Below are 22,503 nucleotides of genomic sequence, written 5' to 3'. Positions count from 1 at the left end.
CTTGAAGAAAAAAAAAAAAAAAAAAAAAAACCAAAACAAGAAAACCAAACCAAACAAACAAAAACAGTCTTCATAGCAACTTCCAGATTAGTATTTTGCTAAACACATGGTCATCAAATTGACATAGAAGATTAACCCAGATGGAGTGAAACGGGTTTGGGTAAAGGGAGTGGGGGTAGAGCCAGGAAAGGCCAGGGATTCCTGCTCTTGGAAACCAGAAGTGACCATGGGTGGTCGCCAGGTGCCTTCGCTGGGTGACGACGCTGTGCCAGGAGCTGTGTGCGCTGATGGGCCTGGTCCTCAGGCATGGTGGGCTGTAGCACCCAGCTTGCAAACAAGGCCCCTTGACAGGCTGCACCTCCCAGGGCTCTCCTGCTTTATGCCAGGAATTTGAATTCAGGTCTGACATACTCCAACTTGCATGCTTTTCCTACTTCCCACGCGTGAACAAAGCTAGGTGAGAGGTGGGTAGCGAGAAAATTGGACTTGTGAACAGAGCTAGGAGAGCTGACCTGAATCAAGTGTTCAGAGTTTCTGCCAGTCCTCCATTTTCTGTCTAAGTCCTTCTCTGTTCCATGCCTGCTTTCTCACCTGTGTTAGAGGGGTGATGTCATAAACTCCCGAACTTACTCCTGAGTTTCAGCCCCTGTGTGTCTTGTTAGCTGCTTTCTGGACCAAGAGTGAAGAGCAGGAATGGCTTCTGGTGCTCGGGCGCCCCCTACAGGCAGCCGTGGGCTGCGCACCCTACAAGCACCTTGCCAGCGCCCTTCCCCCTTGAGAGCTATGGTTGGGAGATGCTCAGTAACTTGCCCTTGTGACTCCAGGACCCATGTCCTTGGACCATGATGGCTACCCAGGTGCTGTACAAAGGAAGGGAGGGAATAGAGTGAGGGCATTCAGAACAACAGATATTGGAAAAGTAACTTTTTAAATACTTAGTAGCAGAGGCCAGTAAGTTAAAAAGGAGACATAAAGGGAAGAGAAAGGAAGGGAGGAGGATACTTAATAGGTTGATATTGTATATATGTAAGTACAATGATTGTGATGGGGAGGTAATATGATGGAGAATGGAATTTCAAAGGAGAAAGTGTGGGGGGAGGGAATTAACAAGGGATTTTTTTTATAATCATGGAAAATGCTAATAAAAATTTTTAAAAAAAGTTTTTTTAAAAAAAATTTATTTATTTGCAAGTAGACAAAAGAGAGACAGAGAGAATGGGCACACCAGGGCCTCTAGCCACTGCAAACGAATTCCAGACGCATGTGCCCCTCGTGCAGCTGGCTTATGTGAGTCCTAGGGAATTGAACCTGGGTCCTTCGGCTTCGCAGGCAAGCACCTTAACCACTGAGCTATCTCTCCAGCGTCAGGAGAAGCAACTTTTACTGACACCTCTAACCACCCTCTGGCATGTGATGCTAGCTCCCAGCCCCACACCATCACCTCCTGCTCACCTCGCGGTGTTTACTCACCTCCTCCACCACCTCTTAGATCTGGCAACGCACAGTTAAGGCAGCAAAGCCCGGTTCGTAGCCCAGTACTCCACAGGGCCTCCAGGCCCGAGACCGGAATAGACCAGGGAGGACAAGGGCACCGCAGGTACAGGACAGAAGTGCAGCTGTGAGACAGGGTGTTGGTGGTGGGCGTACACATGGAAGAAAGCTTGGCTGCAAAGGTGGGTGGGGAAGCCCCCAGTGAAACAATACTCAAGGAAGAAAACCTTCCTCACTTCTGACACAGCATCAGCAGACCATAGTCATTAGTTGTTGATTTGGCGAGATTTTTCTGAAAAAAATTATTCTATCCTATGTAGTTGTAACTCATATAACCTCCCAAGAATACATAGGGCATAAATATTTTATTTTGCTCACAACTTTATATTACCAACCTGCACATTCAATATACTTTCCCTCATTTTCTTCTCTTTTTTTTTTCTTTTCCTTTCCTTTCTTCTCTTTTCTTTTCTTTTGGAGGTATGATCTTGTTCTAGCTCAGGCTGACTTGGAATTCACTGTTCACTATGTATTCTCAGGGTGACCTTGAATTCATAGCAATCCTCCTACCTCTACCTCCCAAGTGCTGGGATTAAGGGCGTGTGTCACCACTCCTGGTTCACCTTCCCTCTTTTCTCATCATTCAAAGGTTGAAAACGCAGCTTCTTTCCCTCAATGACTGGTTTGGTGTTTTCTTGAACTCTTTGGATACTAGGCTGAGGGCCACACTTGTTTGTCATTGGTGGCCTCCCATCCACATGACTATGAACGCTTATCATCTACAGAGCCTGTCACCACCAGCGGTGGCTTGTGCTGTCCCAGCAGGTATCATTTGTACATCACCATCAGTGTTGGCTTGCCTGGCACAGTAGGTAGATGCTTGTATGTTGTCTTGCTCCATCCAGAGAGAACACTTGGCTGCTCTGGATGACAGAGTGGAGAGCCTAGAGCTGGACTTACCCCAGGATTCCTCGGCCAGGCCCGTGCTCTGCTCCTGCGGGTCCTCAGCGTGAGTCATCATGTGCATGTGGCCCTTTGCCCGGGTTGTCCACAAGCGTCTGGCCAGTATCCATGGCGACCAAAAGGGTGGTGCATGCTCATCTTTGCTTGTGGAATTGCTGATGCCTAGGTTATACATAATAAAGAAAGCTGTTGATCCCATGGGAGAAGTCTGAAAACACTTCTCTGTATTTGGAACAGTACAGGGAGTGAGTACTCAGTCAACTTCAGGCCCTTTGCGAAGCCGGGGATAGAGAAGTTGGGCTTCAGGCAGGGGGCTGGCTCATCTGCCATTGCTGCCCTGGGTCAGCCTTGCAAGCCAGCTTTACCAGCAAATGTCATAGGAGCAAGGAGGCAGGGACCGCAGCAGATTGCCTCACCCTGTGCGCCTTCTCACTTAGGGTGTGTCTATCCCCAAATGGTACCAAACAGTGCTGGGCATTCTCAAGCAATTAGGGCCCCGCCGCAGGACCCGAGCCACACGCTGCTTTCCTTGTAGCCACCCCAGCCAAGGCTTCCAGAGTGGCCAAGGCTTCCAGAGTGGCCTGGAAGAGAGAGACAAAAGCTCTGGAGTTGAAGCTATAGTGCTCTCATTTTTTATTATTTTTTTGTCATCATTACCTGCAAACCACGTTTGCCTTAAGAATTCTAGGAAATATGTAGATGATTCCGTTCTTATTGGGTAGAGGAACTTTTAGAGACTCACAAATCCTTGCACATATGGTTATATAATTTGACATTTACTCTATCACACCGAGCCCATGTTCTTACCGAGGGTGATGTGCAAATGTCTCCCTCTCAGCATGGCATCCCTGCTTTCTGTCTGGCCATTCTTTGTGTTACCCTGTAAGATTTTAGAACACCCTGTATGGGGACCTGCCTGGATGGCCTGTTCATGTAGGTTTCTACTGAACAGTAGGATTCTGTTTCCCTGTGATACCTGCCCATCCCCATACCACCATACCCAGGACCTACAGGCCTGTGTAGCCCATGGGAACTCTCACTCATGAGAGCCTCTCCTTACTTTCAGGCCCATTCAGCTTAAGTGAGCTAAACATTCCCACTTGAGTAAGGGCATAGTTTTCTCATTAAGCTTTTAATAGTGTACAAGTAGAAGTGGGCATTGGAATAAGTTATAAACAATCTTAACCCTATAAGTAGGGTTATAAGCCTCACCCAAGTGTGTGTGTGGCGCGGGGGTGGGGGAGACTTGCTATTTTCTTCAGATTTTATCTTTCTGGCACAACAAATATCTAAATTCTAGAAACATATACATCTTAAAATTAACCTTTATACCAGAAAAACATGTCATCTGTCCAGTTGCCAACTTCTGCAGGCTGGTGGCAGAATAGAAGTTCACATTACAAATAGAGAACGAGGGGCTGGAGAGTTGGCTTAGTTGTTAAGGTGCTTACCCACGAAGCCTAAGGACCCAGGTTTGATTCTCCAGGTCCCACATAAGCCAGATTCATAAGGTGGTGCATGTGTCTGGAGTTCATTTGCAGTGGCTAGAGGCCCTGGTGTGCCCACTCTCTGTCTATCTTTAAAAGAGAGTAAAAAAGAAAAAAAACAGAAAATGAGGTGGTTTATGAACTCATTAAACTTGCACATCTCGGCGATAGACACTTATTTAAAATGTAATATGTACTTGATGCACTACGCTGTGGTTACGTTCAAACTCCCTTGAAACCCTGTGTCATTTATATGGATACGAACATGCGTATTTAAGTGACCTGTCAACTGAGGTTAATAGTTGCTCCAATGTATGTAAAACACTTTGTGCAAAGCTTTTCGGGTTTTTCTGTGACTATGAAGTTTGGTTGCCTAGATGGAGAGAAACTGGTTGCAATGGCTACAATGCAGACATCTTGCCACAAGAGGGCAGTGTAAGAACACAAAAAGCAGGACATGCACTTGGTTGTTGAAACCACAGGAAGTTCGGCAGTGTTCAGCCATTTCATGGGATCAGAGAGGCTGGCGGAACTGGGCCTTGGTCTTCTCTGGATTGTGTCCTTTCATTTGTCATTGTGGTAGTCTGGCAAGTTTTAGCCTTTCATTGTATTTTTTATGTCTCAGGTAAAATAGTGTGATTTTATTTACTCTTACAATAAAGATGATTTTATACACTGAATTTTGTTTTATAAAATGAAATGGAAAGGCAGGCCCTTGTTCACTAGTACATCTTTCTCTCTTTGTCGTTTCTTCTCTGATTTTGGCGCTCACTGACTTCACAATTTCAGAGACGTCACTGTTATTGGAAGACTTTTTATTTTTTTGGAGCGTATTTCTGAGCACATACATTTATTGAGCACACAAAGCATGGGGGGCTTGTTGCAGTTGTTTGTAATTTCTTTCTCCTTGTCTGTGCTCCAGTCATGCTACTGGTTAGGGACTACGGGGAGGTTACTTAACAACCTGTGTAATGCGACCGTCACTTAATTTTGCTACCATAGCATCTTTGTTTGGGGGAAGCAATACTGTGTGCACAGTGCTGGGCAGAGGGGCTCTTCTTTGGGGGGGGGGGCAGGGCTGGCCTCCTAATTTGGTTTACCAAAACACCACTGTCAGGTAATTCTCATCAAGCCATCCCTGCAGACCTGCCCTTTGCTGTTTGCTGGGAAGCACGTCTGACTTAGAAGTATTCTGTCTGCCTGCTTGGCAGTAAGCCCTTTCCATGACAAGCACAGTCTTGACAAATTCTGAGATTGGGTCCCACTCAATTTTATTACTTAAAAGCCCAGAGAGGACTCAATAAATGTCAGGAAGGAACAAATTCAAGCTCATGACTAAACACGTGTTTTATGAAACTTAATGGCATGGATTGCCTATAGGTCTAAGGTGGAAATTAAAAAAAAAATTTTTTTTTTTTATAAGAATTTGTATTCCTGGCAGCTGATTTGTTCCTTAGTCTTAAACCAACATGTATCCAAAACAATAAATTTGTCATGAGACAGTGAATTCTTGAATCACTAATATGGAAGTGAATTAAATAGGTCCAATTAAAGATCTGATAGCTCTTGATATTACAGGACAATTATATTTTTTTAAATAAAAATCTAGATGTAATTACTACTGAGAGTTCTCATGTCTATTTACTGATGCCAACTCACTTAAACTTTCATCAGAACATTTATAACTCACGTAAACTGGGTGTCCTTGGTTGCTTAGGCACACTTTGCGGACCCCGAGTTTCTTAGCATGGACAACAACAATCTTAATTGCCCATGACATGTAACCGTGGGTTTTCTTAACACCACTTGCATTTTCCATACTGTACCTATGTTTATAATGAAACAAGCATGAAGTGCCCCCTAGGAGAATGCATGCTCTAGAGAAGCAAGTGTCCCATCTTCAGATGCACAAAGTAGATAAATGAAGGGTGATTAGTCACGGTACAAAAGGATTCTTTCATCTGCAGCAGGATTGTCAGAAGGGCTTCTTTGAATACAAGCTCCCCCAGAGAGCTCAAGTGTTATGCGGATCATTCAAACCACTTGACATCCAGACTGGGGGACCGGAGAAAGTTGGGATTTCAGTGTTGAAAGCCCTCATTAGGTGAAGCTTAATACACATGACTGTTGAGATTCTCTGTTATTTAAATAATAGGGAGGTATCATTTGCTTTTCAGAAGCCTGGCAAACCTACATCTGTATCCCAATGTGACTGAGTTAGGAAACACACTTGTCATTATTTAAATAAAAAACTTAGTGTGTGTCAGGATGTTAGATATATTAGTTATTTCTATTTGTTAACACCTTTGACTTAGTATCAGCGTTTAAGACAGCTCCATTGGCACGATGCAGGTCCAGACAGTGGTAGTGTGTGGTACACACCGGTTGAGGCAGGGCCTGGTAACGGGGAGAGGGGGTGAGAGTCAGGAAGCAGGCCCAGAGGTGAAGCTAGACATTCACACTGGCTGACTGACAGTGAACTGAGAGACCAGGCAGATTATCAAGGACAAGACATATAAAGACAGCAACCAACCAGGTCTCCACGGGAAGTCTGCTTTTTTTTTTTTTTAATTTTTTTGTTCATTTTTATTTAATTACTTGAGAGTGACAGAGAGAGACAGAAGCAGAGAGAGAGAGAGAGAGAGAGAGAGAGAGAGAGAATGGGCACGCCAGGGCTTCCAGCCACTGCAAACGAACTCCAGATGCGTGCGCCCCCTTGTGAATCTGGCTAACGTGGGTCCTGGGGAACCGAGCCTCGAACCGTGGTCCTTAGGCTCCACAGGCAAGCACTTAACCGCTAAGCCATTTCTCCAGCCCAGCTTTTTTTTTTTTTTTTAACCTGGGCCACAGACTCCATTCTTGGTTACTGGCTTGGATGGCTTAAATTGCTCCAAATGAAGCAGAGGGTTGGTGTCCCAGCCTGGAATGAGCTACATCTTCTTGGGAAGGGTCACATGGATCTTGTGCTGGCATTGGGGGCTAAGGGGGGGCACGCCAAATGTTTGTGTTTCTTTGGTGATTTAGGCTTATTTGATAGTCTGTGAACATGTGGATTGATGGAAAGAAGATCGTACATAGATCAAATTATCACCTTAACTGGTGTTCCCACTGAGCCTCGGCAAGAGATCCTTGCACTTCATTTGGCAATCTATGCAGCCCGTGGGCACGTGACGACACTGACTCATCTTGAGTTTCTGCTCCTCGCCCTCCTCCTCCTGGCCATGGGCTTGGGCGAGAAGTTGAACATCCGGGAGCCTGAGTTGGCCTAACATATGAAAAAACAATACTGGTGATTGTTTTAATACTACAGATTGACCGTCTCTAATCTCAAACTCCTTAATGTCCCAAATTCTTTCACCTTTTGAGCGCCACGAGGGGAGCAGTTCATATCTGACCTCACGCGACAGGCTGAGGTTAAATGCGTACAAATGTGTACACGGTTCAGTGTATACCAACATTCGTTCATGAACAAATTTAGTAAGAATATTGCATAAATTATGCTCAGGTTATGTATACGAGGTAATGGGCCACATAAATGAATGTTGTGTTTTGTCTTGGGTCCCCTCGGAAAGATATAATGAGAATGTAACTATTATAAACTTTGAAAAATTGGGAACTCTGAGACACTTCTGGTTCTAAGCATTTCAGATAAGGGTCGCTCAACCTCTACTGTCAGTAAGAACAGCCACAGTTGGCTAGGCGTTTATTTTGAATATGCAAATCAGCTTAGGTAACATGATATCATTGAACAGTTGTGAAGAATAAGAAAGATCGTAGTCGAGATCCCCGGTCAAGTGCGTGACATAGCATTCCACTCAGGCATGCAGGTCCCACGTGTCCTGCCGCACACTGAAGGGACAGTGGCTACTTCAGGAAGGTCTGACCAAGTGTACCGATAGATAACTAGAAGACAATGGATCACATCTGAGGAAGAAACTGGATGCATGCCAATGGTGTGTTACAGGTGCTGTGTGCGTGCGTGTATGCATGCATACCCATCACTTCTTGTTATTTAGTAGAATTGACCACAAATAAAAAAATTTTTTGAGGTAGGCTCTTGCTTTAGCTCAGACTGACCTGAAATTCACTCTGTAGTCTCAGGGTGTCCTTGAACTCACAGGGACCCTCCTACCTGAGCCTCCTGAGTGCTGAGATTAAAGGCATGCACCACCATGCCAAAGAATTGGCCTTAAGGGCTGGAGAGATGGCTTAGTGGTTGGGTGCTTGTCTGTGAAGCCTAAGGACCCCGGGTTGAGGCTTGATTCCCCAGGACCCGTGCTAGCCAGATGCACAAGGGGGTGCACCCGTCTGGAGTTCGTTTGCAGTGGCTGGAGGCCCTGTGCGCCCATTCTCTCTCTCTTTTTGCCTCTTTCTCTCTCTTTATCTGTGGCTCTCAAATAAAACAAACAAACAAACAAACAAAAGAATTGGCCTTAAAACTCATACAATGATAATTATGTTTATAAAGAAACAAAATACTTCATATTAAAATCTGATTGACAAAATTCTTACCAAACAAATATTTTACAATTTTTATTTTAGGCTTATTGGTGATATACACTCATACAGGACATCCTCTCATGTGTCACTCAATGCACTATACTTAGGATACGTGTTATACAGGCGAGTGACACCCTGGTCTCTGTCTCTGTTGCAGAGGTCTTTCTGGAATGCTAGCTTGCTCCAGTCCCATTTGCAACCTCTCTGTGCAATTAAGGATCTGCAGCCATCTTGTCTACCCCATTATTTCCCTCTCTTTTTTTAACTCTAATTTTTTTTTTTCGAGGTAGAGTCTCACGCTAGTCCAGGCTGACCTGAAATTCACTATGTAGTCTCAGGGTGGCCTTCAACTCACAGTGATCCTGCTACCTCTGCCTCCCGAATGCTGGGATTAAAGGCGTCCACCACCACGGCCAGCAAACTTTAATTTTTTAAAACAAAAATTTGTTTATTTTTATTTATTTATTTGGGAGGAACAGACAGAAATAAGGAGGGAGAGAGAATGAGAATGGGCGCGGGTGCACCAGGGCTTCCAGCCACTGCAAACGAACTCCAGATGCGTGCGCCCCCTTGTGCATCTGGCTAACGTGGGTTCTGGGGAATCGAGCCTCAAACCGGGGTCCTTAGACTTCAAAGGCAAGCACTTAACCGCTAGGCCATCTCCCCACCCCAAACTTTAATTGTTTTTAAAGTTATCTGAGAGCAAGAAAGAATCAGATAGAAAGAGAATAGGTGCTCCAGGACCCGAAGCCACTACAAATGAACTCCAGATGTATGCGCCACCTTGTGCATCTTACATGGGTCCTAAGGAATCGAACCTGGGTCCTTTGGCTTTGCAGGCAAGCATTTAAACTGCTAAGCCATCTTTCCAGTCCTACCCCATTCTCTTGTTTTGGGTTTCACCAGAAGTGGACCTGGGATAAGGATTTGGCTGAAAGCAATTTTTTTGTTTGTGTTTGGAGACACAGAGCATTTACAAGGGAGTTGGGGAAGTGAGACAGGAAAGAAAGGATAGCCAACACAGATGTTTTGGTAAGAGGGTTTCCTCTGTGGGCAGTAAGGTAAGGAAACTTGGGGTTCAGCTCCCACTGCTGTCCTCTTTGCAGGAGGATGTCCCTTGAAGACGTGTGCCCGGTGCTCTGCCTGTTGGAGCAGATGACCCTGGCAGCCCCCTTCAGGTGTGCCTGCCTGCCCAGAAAGCTGCAGTCACTTCAAGGCACATGGGCAATCTGGCATGGCTCCCACAGTATCAGCTAAGCACACCTTCATCTGATGAAGGCCTTTACATTTTTTTTAACTTTTATTTTAGAGAGAGGGAGAGGCAGAGAGAAAATTGGTGCACTGGGGCCTCAGCCACTGCAATGGGACCTTCGACACTTGTGCCACCTAGTGGGCATGTGTGATCTTGCCTCACCTTTCTGGCTAATGTGGGATCTGGAGAGGAGAACATGGGTCCTTAGACTTTGCAGGCAAGCACCTTATCCGCTAAGCCACCTCTCCAGCCCAGTCCAGCCTTTACATTTCTGAATCTTCACCTCCCATTTGAAAAATCTTCAGAAGGAATTGCCATCTTATGTAGAGTCTCCATGTTCCCCAAGCAGGTGCTGAGTGTCTTCTTCAGTCTCTGCCACTGAAACCATTTTCTCCCTGATGGATGGCCTTCTTGAACATCAATCTGCAAACAAGCAGAGGACAAAACAATCCTTATGAGTGGTTCCTAATAAGTGTGCACCAAGGTGTTTGCAGACCTCTAGCCTGCATGTGGGCTTAAAAGAAATCAGTGTTAGATGTGGAAACCTGGTCAGCAAATGGCAAAGGTGTACACAGAGTGCATCTAGAGGGCTTTGAGTTCTGACCTGCAGGGATCTGGTGAAGGTGTGTGTGTGTGTGTGTGTGTGTGTGTGTGTGTGCGTGTTTATGCATGCATAAGAAGAGGGCCTCTTCCACATTCACTCAGTTCTATCCTGACTTTCAACCTGTACACTTGGCATCATCTATTAATTCTGCTAATTGAGAGCATGTTTGGTTGTGACTTTCTTTATTTGATCATTTCTGCCTAAGCCATGAAATCCTGGCTTCCAGTGTAAATAAGGCCAAGCACCCATGGGTTACAAAGATAGTGGTTAGTCTTTAGAAAGTGAAAAGGTTTTTTGGCACCTTCAACTTCCCCCAGCTATCTTAGTGCCTAACTCACACTTCCCAAATCCATTCTAGCTCCTCAGTAAATTTGTCCTAAAATAATCCGAATCTAGTGAAAGTAAAGTTGAACTAGAAAATAATATAGAGAGGTTCCCTAGTCCTAATTTCAAGATCCTGTGTTTTGTGTTGTTAGATTGGGGTGCTGGGTGCTAGGGATTGAACTCAGGTCCTCATGCACGCTGGTCAAACGCTTTACCACTGTGCTACGCATCAGCTTTAGATCATATCCCATCATTTGTGACTCCTTACCTTTACATTTGAGGGGATCAAGTACAAAGGAGGAGATATAGAAGGACTGATTGCACAGTAGAGTTCCCAGAAATGAGTACCTGATGGGCATCCCTTGCAAAGGAGGTCATTATGCAGTAAAATATTCGGAGTAATCAGTTGGGGATACTACCACAATTAAGTTTTGTAATATGATGAGACCTGGGTAAGCTAATCTCTGCAGGAGGTCCAAGAATACACTCTATGTTTTGTCTTTATTACGACAGCGGTTCACTGGTAAGAATACAGACTAGATGCAGTTAGGCCACAAATAACAGATGTTCATGTTTTCTTTGCGTTGTACCTTGCAACAGCCTCACCCTCCTCAGTGCCAACCATCACACAACAGCTGCCACACTCCTGATGTCCCTCTCACGTCTTCAAATAAAATTTAACACCAGAAAGCATGTATTAAGCAAAAGAATTCTTTCTAAAGGACTCAGGTGATAGAAAAATGAAAAAGTCTAGTGGGATCCTCGAAAGAGCATGCTATTGTAGAGAATTTGTGAAAGCCTACAATTTGTCATAATCTGTCTTCAGTTTTTTCAAAATTCGAAAATTATTCCAAGGTATTCAACTTCCTGGGTATTGATATATTCAATTTCTGGGTATGTTTTTTTGAGTGAATTTCTCTGAGCTGCTTTTCTGGAAAAACTATTAACAATGACTCTTAAAGTTTACCCTGATTGATTATTCTTTTCTGAATTAGCACTGACTTTTTTTTTTTTTTTCCCTGAACGTAATTTTATAGGGTACTATCCTTGCACACACACAATTTGCAGTGGTGCAAGGGGCTGGCTCCTTATGGACATTTGTCTTTGTAATGTGATTGCAGAGTCGCTAACTTGATCTTAATAACATTTGCTTATGATTATGTGCTAGATGCATAAAAAGAAAAACTGGGCTTCCATCTCATGAGGTTACTCTTGTGCAACTACCTTAGTTTAGAGTACTGCTGTTTGCATTATCTCAGTGACTGTTTGCATTATTTGAAAGTAGTTAGGATTAAATCCAAACATTATTACCAATGTTGCATGCAGAGAGAAAATCAATTTTTTTTAGTACGCTTTCCAAAACCGCTTGACCATTGAATTGTGGCGTTTTATGAACTGCCTTGCAGTTATAGCATCAGAAGCTGTTGTTACGCTGTCATGCCTGCAGGAGGCAGCATAATACAGAAACCCTGGATTTCTAGTTGGCTACGCTGGGTTAGAATCTGGCCGTACTACTTGACTGTGTGAGCTTCGGCCCGGCCAGTACATCCCTCGCAGCCCCCTGTTTCCTGATCATTTTAAGATAAACTTTGTAACAGCCATATTCCACTTTCCTAAATATTGTAGCTAGTAAATTTCGTAAAAACAGTGTAGCACATTAAAAAGGCTGAGTTTGTCATCTTTAGTAAGTTTTTCTTTTTCTTAAAGCAACTAGTTTCTTGTATAAAAAGATAACAAGGTTCGTGGCAGCAATCTTACTTACGATAAAAAATAACTCAGGGGCTGGAGAGATGCATTAGTGGTTATAATGCCTGCGTTTGCCTGGGTTTGACTACCCAGTACCTATATAAGCTAGGTGCACAAGGCGGCAGGTACATCTGGAGTTCGTTTGTACTGACTGGAGGCCCTGGTGCACCCATTCTCTCTATATATCTGCCTCTGTCTTTCTGTCCCTCTCTGCTCCCCCTCTCAAATGAGTAAATAAATAAAATATTCCAAAACACCCAGTGTTCCCCAATAGGAGAATGGCTATGCAGATGGTGACATGTCTACACAATGGAAAATTACTCACCAGTAAGAGGGAAAACATCTGTATCTATGTAGGAGTCTGAGCTTCTCTTACAGATGTTACCATGGATAAAAGAAACCTGACAGAGACCAAAGTCTGGCATCTGTCTCTTTCTACATGAAATTCTCAAACCAGCAAAACTCCTTTCTGAGAGTGGAAGTCAGGGCGCTGATTCCTCCAAGGGATGGTCTTGGCTGGACAGGAGATACAAGGGGAACTTCAGAGGGGAAAGAAATGTTCTGAGTCTAGATTTGGGTGGCAATCACACAACGTATATCTTTGCAGAGCATGTTGGACCACACAAATCAGGTGCTTGATTTTTGTACAAGTTATATCTCAATTGAAAGAAAAGACAGCGCTCTCTTCCATTAAATCTTTAATTTTCTAATAACTGGTTTTGAAATTTTCAGGATGCAGTGACTATCTGTACCCTGGGGATAGGGACAGCGTTTGGAGAGTCCATTCTGGACAACACGCCTCGCCATGCGACCATCGTTACGAGGGAGAGCAGCGAGCTACTCCGCATCGAGCAAGAGGACTTCAAGGCACTATGGGAGGTGAGCCCCAAGGCGTCCTTGTCCATTGATGCAGCTGCCAGAGAGACTTGGAGCTGCCGCACGGATAATGGCATTACAGTCGGCCTTAATGTGTAACTGCCCTGAACTGGTGGATGGAATTGAATTTCCAAAACTTGCTTTTGAAATGAGTGAGTTGAAAAAGCCATTTTGAGACAAGACATCCTTTTTTTTTTTTTTTTTTTTTTTTTTTTAATGTAGTGCTTGCTTGGTTTTCTGTAGTTTGACATACCTTATAATTATTTCCTGAATGACCATAGAGTGTTTTATGTACTTTCTCTTCCCTATTCCACAGATGTATTCTTAACCAGGGAACAAAATACTCTGACATTTTCTTTTGCGTTAAAAAAAAAAAAAATCATTATTGACGCGTTCCCAGAGAAAGTGGAATGAACGGGGTTAACATTTGGTTCATTTAAATGCTTTTAAAAAGGATGAGCTCTGTCAGAAGGTTTGGGAGATGGAGGTCTGTAAAGATGTCTGGTTACTTGCCAACTTCAAAACACCAAGGTGGCTCAGCAGTGGATGGAAGCCTCTGGTCCCGGCGGCTTTTGCATTTACAGATGCCTCCCACGTCCCTTGAGGTACTGCACTCATTTACAGGAAGTACGAGGAATAAGGACCGTCTTGTATGCAGCCGTGGCAGACAGAGCACTTGCAAAAGCCCGGCTAAGCCTTTCAGTTCTTTCAGCTTCGGATTTTAACCTGCGGTGGTTTCCCTGTCTTTGTGCCCGGCTCAGTACGTCCAGCAGTTGAACCCACTGAGCTGGCAGGCTCCGCCACTTGTCCCAGTGTGGCTAAGATTTGAAACTTGATCTAAAAAGAATTTTGTGTAATCAAATAGTTTCCTCCAGAGCCAAACAAATGACAGATGTATTAAGGGAGCCAGCCTGCAGGTGAATGAGTGACTCTGCCTCAAAAGTCGTGCGAAGCCTTGGAAGGCCTGGCCGGTGAAACCTGTTACTTTTATTCCTGGCAGTAGTGAATAAATTGCGGGGCTACTTGTTTGAAATGTTTCTCTTAGAAAATATTAAAGAGCTCCCGCCGCTCTGTAAAGTTCAGAGACAAAAGCTAGTTTTCGGAAGGAAAAGCGACAGTCGGTGTGTGTGTGGGGACAGGTTTTCTGTCAATTAAAAGGGACCAGGCTTGAGGCAAATAAGACTTTTTTGGGGGAGGGGGTCTTTCATTATAAAAGGTAAACTGACAAGTCTTTTCCATAAAGGAATTTGGAAAACTGGTTTAAGAAAGCGAATGGTTCCTAACCGCGATGTGGGTCATCACAGGTATTTTGTCTGCGATAATTTACTCACCCTGATGGGGGGGGTTTGGGAAAATATCAAAAACTTTATTTTAATTAGGAGCCCGCTGCAGTGCTATGAAGGAAGTTCTTGAGAAGTTGCCGCCTATGAACAGTGAAACACACGCACCAAACACATTTTCAAACAATATCACAGTACAATGTGTACCCACGAACCCACATTCTGCTTAGGCCTTGTTAGCCTGCAGCCACAGGTACTCATTGCTTTCCCCCTTATCTTCCTGCTGAACCTCACTAATGTAAATGACACACATCATGACATTTCATCCTGAATATTCAGAAGGTATCTCCAAACAGTATCCTGCTACCATAATACCTTACCTTTGAAATACATAATATTCTAATATCATCAAATGCCCCTCCAGAATCTTCCCAATTGTTCCAAAAATATGTTTTATTTTCACACCAAGATCTGGTAAAAAAAAATTATGTATTATACTTGATCATTTATTTAAATTCCACTCTCCATCTCTGTATATCCATCTCTCCTCTTTCTTCTCCTTTCCTCTCTCTCACTCTTCCTTCCCTTCTTTTGACGTGACTGCTTTAAAAGGCATGTTCTGTTTGCTTCAATACAAAATTTGCCTGATTGCTTTCCAAGCCATGTCTTCCTTTACACCTCTACCCCAGGTTTCCTGTAAATAGAAGTTAGGGCTAAAGCTTAATTGGACCAAGTCAAATGCTTTTATTTTTTGAATGAAATGTTGAAGTGATGTGGAATACATCAGGAGGCAGGTAATGCCTGTGTTCCTTGGGTAACTGGCACCTGATTTCCACAGTGCTGTGGGTCTAGACTCTTCAGTAACTTCTGAGCCTGATTTCTCCTTCCAGTGATAAGTTTGGGAAGGGCAAAACTCAGAGCCAGAAAGAATAGGTGGCGTTTTGACCCTGCCATCTACAGGTTGATGACTAGACTCGCAGGAGTAAAGATTGCTATTACACACTTACATCACATGCCTGTTGATTCAACTAAGTGCAGAGTCTGATGAGATGTCCAGTCGCTGCTTAAACTATTTGAAGTGAAAGTCCAATGAGCTCCGCTGTCTATAAATAAGAACTGTATTAATGGATGTGCTTGTGGGCATCTGCTGCGTGATAATCCCCCACGTTGAACAACCCTGAGGGCAGGACTGAGTGGAGCTAAGTTCAAGGTCATTTATTCAGCCGGTTCTGAGCATCTCCTTGTGTCGGGCACCAGTGAACAAGACTGGCAGAATCCTGTTCTCAGGGTGGGACCTTGAAAGAGGCAGAAAAATAAACAGGCACATCAACAGGGTAATTTCAGATTATATAGTATGATCACTAACTTAGCTTCACTTCTGGGGATACCAGCGGCAAGCTGGGTGGTGTATAGAGCGCACTAAGCTGCAAGTGAAGTCTTGGAGAACCAGAACACTTCCTCCTGGATTACGTCATGATTCACTTACCCACTGTACTGGGAAGCAGCCCCAGAGTGAGCCGCAAGGTAGCTGTGCCAGCCACATCTCTAGGGGAGAGGAACTTGCAGCTTCTGGATGCAGTAGGAAGCTTCTTTGATATTGGGAAAATACCCCAAACTTTATTTTAATTAGGAGCCTGCTGCAGTGCTGTGAAGGAAGCTCTTGCGAAGTTGCTGCCCATGAACAGTAAAGCACACGTACCAAACATGTTTTCAAACAAGATCACAGTACAATGAGTACCCACGAACCCACATTCGGCTTAGGCCGTGTTAGCCTGCAGCCTGAGGTTCTCATTGCTTCCATCCATATTTTCCTGTTGGACCTCGTTAATGTAAACGACACACATGTGACATGCAGATGAGGCAGCAGCAAAGTGGGCACTGTCTCCAGGACTGTCAGCTGCAGAGCCCCGAGGCAGGAGCAGGTCAGAGGTTCCACATCTTACTTGAAGAGAAGCAAAGGTTGCTCGAAATTCGCATGCTATACGTTATGTGATCTCATTTGGTCATTTACTTTGGAAGAATATCATATTCACATATGATATATATATCTGTATTAGGGCAAACAACTTTGTGTTTTCCTTGGTGTCCTTATAAATACTCTTGTGTCACTTCGAGACCTGAAGCACTTCCATAGGATTCAGAGTTAGTTCTAAGTGACTGTTGTGATTCCTAATCATGTAAAAGCCCCAGCCTCACGGGCTGAGTGAGACTTTTGTTTCCTGCCTGGGATGGTAATGTCGTCATGGCAGCGAAGAGCTAGGGACTTCCTCTCCTTGTCCAGGTTGAAGGTCGGCTTCGCAGGTCTCTGGAGGTGTGCACTCAGAATGCTGCATGGGAGGTTTGGGAACCCTATTGACTTCCGTGTCAAATACGTCAGGCTTTTAAAAATCTCTTATCCTGTAAGTCAAATGGGCATCCCCAGGGTGTGTTTGTTAAACTTTCATAAGATGACCAGTAACATTATTACTATATTGTCACAAGGTTACAAAAGGCATTCCCAAACAAATTACTGAGGTAGCAGCATGGTGTTTCTCTTTGGACCACACACCTTCCTAATGAGAACGAGGTTCTTTCTTCTTCACTCTCACATTTTAGTTCCAGCTTATGTTTAGAATTGAGGGTACCTGAAAGTCAAATCATGCTTTCTTAGCTAAAGTGAATTGTGATGAATATATTCCAAAAGGATCAATGGTGTCTCTCCTCATGCTTCTTTAATATTCGAATTTATATGTATATTAATCAGAATATAAAACATCTTACATTTCAGCAACCTCTCAAAAGGGAGAAAGCGGTAAATAGGGGAGGGGAAGTGATTGGAGGTAGTTATGATTTTCAAGTACACCCAGAAGAAAATTAATCTGAAAGTAAGGACCCTCAATGGCAAAGTGGTTCAGTGGAGGCTTGGGCATTTAAACCAGTTGTTAATAGTTGATCCAAGCTTATGGGTATTTATGATGGATGGTGGCCCTTGGAATAAATATAAACTTGATTTGTCACCTGAATCTATGGATCTCTTCTTAGCACATCTACTATGAGAGGGCTTCTGATGGTTTAGAACAATGGTGAGGGTTTTGAGCTTTTTTTTTTTTTCCTTACTTATATCTAATATCTCATATCCATGTCAATGCTTTGGGAATGTTTTCGTATCTTTGCAAGATGGTTAGTCCAGTGTGTTCAGGGAAGTGGGTGAGAGAGGCAGTCTTGGTCACATTCAGAAAAGACATTTTTGAGATGCCCTTGAACTTGCGGTCCACTACCTATTTACCTATGTTTCAACTGCATGGAAATCATTCTGGAAATTTTGTTTCTTTTTCTGCGAGTCATATTTGAGCATGTTAAATAATGGTATGTATTTATGAACAAACATTTTGGAAGTTTGAACTTAGTAGTAAAATAAAAGTCTTTAAAAACAAAAGCAAAATTTCAAATTTATTATGTGAGCCATACCAATTGAAACAGGCCTCAGCTGTAATTGTTATCCCCACAATTATTGGCACTTTTGTGATTTCATTCCAACCAGGGCAAAACAGCAGAACTGTTGCTGGGATGTCATGGTTGGTAGAATAGAGCTTATTCCCCAAATGTGCCTCTGGTTTCAGTAAATATTGTCACTAATCAAAATCTGTTTCCTGTTTTATGAAATACAAAAGTAAGTGGTAAAAATAATAAATGTTTCTGTCTTAGAAGAAAGTAATTAGTAAACAGGGAGATTTCTGAAAGTGATGAAGGCTATTGAGGGCACATGTTTATGTTTCTGTTCCCTAATTTTCAGAGTGATACATTTTCTAGAAGATTCTACCAGATATACTGGCTGAGGTGAAGAACTATTTAGTTATTTCTGTTTATTGTCTCCTTTAGAGTACATGGGAGATAAAAGAATCTCTCCATTAGTAATCTCTCAAGCTCTATGAGAGTAAGAATTATGGGAATGCCAGCATTTGAGTCTTTGCTGGTGTGCTTTAAAAACCATAAAGGAGGGCTAGAAAAATGGCTCAGCAGTTAAGGCACTTGCCTACAAAGACTAGCGGCTGGAGTTCAATTCCCTACTGCCCACATAAAGCCAGATTCACAGTGACACAAGCATGCAAGTTCACACATATGCACAAGGGTGTGCTTGCATCTGGAGTTTGACTGCAGTGACTGGAGGCTCTGGTGCACCAATTCTCCCCCCCCCACACACACATAAAAAAACAAACTGTACTACAATAATACATTCAAAGGCATCTACCTGTCTACTTCTACTGGAGTAGGAAAGATGCTCTAATCAGCAGCTGTCAGGAAAATGAAAGCCACATACCTAAGATAGCGTGTCTCTCAGAACAGAAGTACCTCAGGAGTTCTCTGGGTGGGGTCCATGGTTTTGTCAAGCATGCTCGCAATGTCAGCTTGTCCCACCTTTGCATCACTGGTGAGCTGGCTGGGTAAGGACCCGTGATACTGAGGCAGGACCACCAGCCTGAGCCAGGACCCACGCCCTCACCTTAGGAAACCCTGGAGGTGGAGGTGGAGGAGCCTGCCTTCTTCCGAGGCCTGTGTTGACTTTTGGCAAACTGTGGAGCTTGTCCTGGAGGGTTACTTTCCAGGCCAGAAATTTGCATCAAAGGACTAAGAAAAATACATCCAAAAATAAACATAAAAGCCAAGACTTCATGCCAGAAACTCCAGCCACACACATCCTGTTGGCTGGTTGTCCCGTCTCTCCTCACAGCTCTGATTCTTTAAACCAGGCGGAAGTCTGCCCTGATGACTTGGTCCTGAGGCCAGCACAAGGGTCTCTTACTCCTGTGTCCTCAAGCGTCTCCATGGAGTGACAAAATGATTCAGACACAGAGAGGAAGGGAGGGGAGTGACTAGGAGCTAACTAAAGTATTTTGGGGAAAGGAAGTCTTTTCTTGCTACCTGTGGCTGGCCAAGAGTTCCTGAAGAGCACCAGCTCCGCTTCCTCGCTGTGGACTTAGAGGCTCTTATTAAATTCAACACTCGCACAAGGGCCTGTGTGCCATGAAGTGACACTGGGCTGTTCAGATCAAGGAGACCTGGCTACTGGATGTCTGAGGAACCTGAGCGGTGAGCGCATGCGCTACAAGGTCAGAAGGGGTCTTTGATGGTGAAGGTGCGAGTGGGAAAATATGACATGTCACCGTTTGCATTTGGCCTGAGGGATTATGCTTAAGCACATGTCTGGTTTTTCTAATTATGTTCCACCAGACCTAAATATGTATTGTGGCACTGCTGTAATTCGATTTCATCTTTGTTTGTGGTGTCTGTGTTGGGGGGGGGGGAGGGCAGGGTGAGTGGCAGGTCGTCTTTTTTTTCTGAAAATAATACGATCTTCAGTATTTTTTAGAAGATCAAGGTAGTGCATAACTAGGCAGAATAACATTTTATTCAATGCAATATTAAGCATACATGTTTAGCTAGCGGCATATTTGAATGGCAAGTATTAAAAATAAATTTGGGCAAGGAAACAGATTGAGGCCCATGGTATTTCGCTCTCTAGATCCTTGGTTGGTGTCCTGCTGCTGGTAGCTCTGAGAGTATTTGAAATCCTTAGTGTTGGTGGGGATCCTGTTGCATTATTGACAACGTGACATCCTAGCAGCTCGCCAAGCTGTGACGGCACTGTTCCTCAGAAGAGGACGGGAGTCCAAGTAGATCAAGGGTTGGCTTGGCAGGTGCCAGGGATGACCAGATGTTTCCAGCAGGCCTGTTGGCAGGGTGCTGTGACCAGTCACTCCTCTGAGCTGAGGCTCCTGTGGGTTCACTTCTGGAATGTGCAGTGGACACTGGGCTCTTCCAGGGCTGTGCTGACAGGTTCTGAAAGGGTGCTTAAGCTGTGGTGTGCCCCCCGTATTGTTGCCCCCTCCCCTCCCTTCCCAGGCTGTCTCCTGCCAGAGACCTTCACAGGGCACCCCCCTCACTTACTGCACTGCGCCCTTCGAAATAGCAGCTCAACTCCCTCCTAAGAAGCCCCCATTATATATAGTCAGCAAACATACTTGCCCCCTTCCACCCCAAGGAGGTGCAGAAGCCACCCTGTCTGTCTTTTTGTGGCTACAATGTCGTGAAGATTGACCAGCATAAACATGAAAATAAGATAAACCAAATGAGACAAACTAAATATATGTATACATATATAAATACATATATATGTGTGTATATATATATATCCTGAGAAAGATGTTGGGCTGAAGGTCAGTCATGCAGAGAGCCAGGGGGAGATTTCTTTCCACAGGAGTCTGGTTTCATCTAAAGACAGCTCTGCTTATGAATTCTCGTGTGGCTAACAAGGTGATTTCTCAGCTTCCTTGAAACTCAGCGGCAGTTAGCTAAATGATATTAGACAGGCCAGTCCCGAGGAACAGGACGGGGGTGCACACCGCTTGTGGCTCTGCACTCTGGGCTGTCCTCCGTGGGGCCTGGGGGAGGGGTGCTTGGGGACCATTCAGCCTGTCCGTGGAGGGACCCACATGGGCCGTACTTTCCATTGCCGGGTCTTGTTTACTGTCTGGTTTTCAGTGATCATCTGGATAAATCCACTCTGAGATTTAATGGGTCCCCCAGACAAAGACACTTGCAGTGGTGGGGTGGAAAGGGTGCTAAGAACTTGAGGCTTCCATTAAAAAAAAAAAAAACAAAAAAACTCGTGGTGTGGAGTAGAGGATTTGTTAAGCTCTTTATGTGCAGAAAACACTTAGTCATGGGACGTTTCTGCTCCCACGGATCCAAATTCCACTGCGGGCCGCTGCGCGAGGTTAGGGCCCCCGGAGAGAGGAGGAAACCCGCCCGAAATCCGCTCAGGGTTCCGGAACCCTGGCCCTGCTTGATCTCCCTGACCTCAGTGTTCAGAGCCGTTTAGCCCAAACCAGTAAAATGCAAGATAAACCTTCCAAGGCCGTTCATGTGGTCCAGTGGTCTGGCTTGAATGTGGATCTGGGTTCCCGGTTTTAACCCAGCGTGGCCTGGTGACTTTGTGCCTCACTCACCAGCTTCCAGCACAACCTCACCCTCAACTAGAGACGCCTTCGCTTCCTTTCTGCCCCACCGACAGAGGGGTCGCGGTTAATGCCCATTCGCCCTTTATGCGCCTTACCTGTCGAAAACTTGAGTGGTCTTTCCCCGCTTGGTTTGCAAGTGAGAGAAAAACAGAAGCATAAGTGATAGGAATGCTGAAGATGAACTAGAAGGTATCAAAATACATCACTTGGAAAAGAAGGATTCTTTGTATCTTGCATTATTTAGAGCTGTAGTGGCTGAAAGTGCTTCCACATGAGAATTAATTTGGGGAGCTTTTTTTTTAAAAAAAAAACCGGGCTGGAGAGATGACTTATCTGTGAAAGAAAGCGTTTGCCTGCGAAGCTAAAGGACCCAGGTTCGATTCTTCAGGACCCATATAAGCCAGGTGTACAAGGTGGCGCATGCGTCTGGAGTTTGTTTACAGTGGCTGACGACCCTGGTGTGCCCATTCTCTCCAGCCCCCTCTCCTCTCTATCTTCCTCTTTCCATATCTCTCTCAAATAAATAACATTAAATTAAATTTAAAACTATTTAAAGAAGGGGAAAGTGGGGGAAGGGAGGGAAATACCATGGTTTGTTGTCTGTAAGTATCGAAGTTGTCAATAAAAATATATATACATATATACATGTATGTATATTTTTTATTTTATATATTCAATATATTTTATTATTATATATTTATTTTAAAAATATATATGTATATTTAAACACATATATGTATATTTGTGTATATATGTATATATATATATGTATATATATATATACATTTTTTTAAAAATCAATTTAGAAAAAGAAGAAATGGGCTGGAGAGATGGCTCAATGGTTAAGGCACTTGCCTGCAAAGCCAAAGGACCCAGGTTTGATTCCACAGGACCATATAAGACAGATGCACAAAGTGGTGCATGTGCCTGGAGTTCATTTGCAGTGGCTAGAGTCCTTGGTTCTCTCTCTTTCAAATAAATA

General features: G+C 44.0%; 1 protein-coding gene across 5 annotated transcripts in view; it reads left to right on the top strand.

Annotated features, from left to right (window-relative positions):
- The window catches only part of Rapgef4 (Rap guanine nucleotide exchange factor 4), a 336,159-nt gene that overhangs the window by 69,708 nt on the left and 243,948 nt on the right, over positions 1–22,503 (top strand). For 4 of the 5 annotated variants that reach the window (XM_045147498.1, XM_004660336.2, XM_004660335.2 and 1 more), the window contains one exon: positions 13,100–13,246. In XM_045147498.1, coding sequence (XP_045003433.1) covers positions 13,100–13,246 — 147 coding nt within the window. Of the gene's footprint in view, positions 1–13,099; positions 13,247–19,281; positions 19,611–22,503 lie in introns of those variants that run through there. The other variant, XM_045147499.1, reaches the window with a different exon arrangement.

Source organism: Jaculus jaculus, chromosome 4 (genome assembly GCF_020740685.1).
Source record: "Jaculus jaculus isolate mJacJac1 chromosome 4, mJacJac1.mat.Y.cur, whole genome shotgun sequence".
NCBI lineage: Eukaryota > Metazoa > Chordata > Mammalia > Rodentia > Dipodidae > Jaculus > Jaculus jaculus.
Note: the sequence above shows the minus strand (reverse complement) of the source record. Positions and strands in the feature narration are given on the sequence as shown.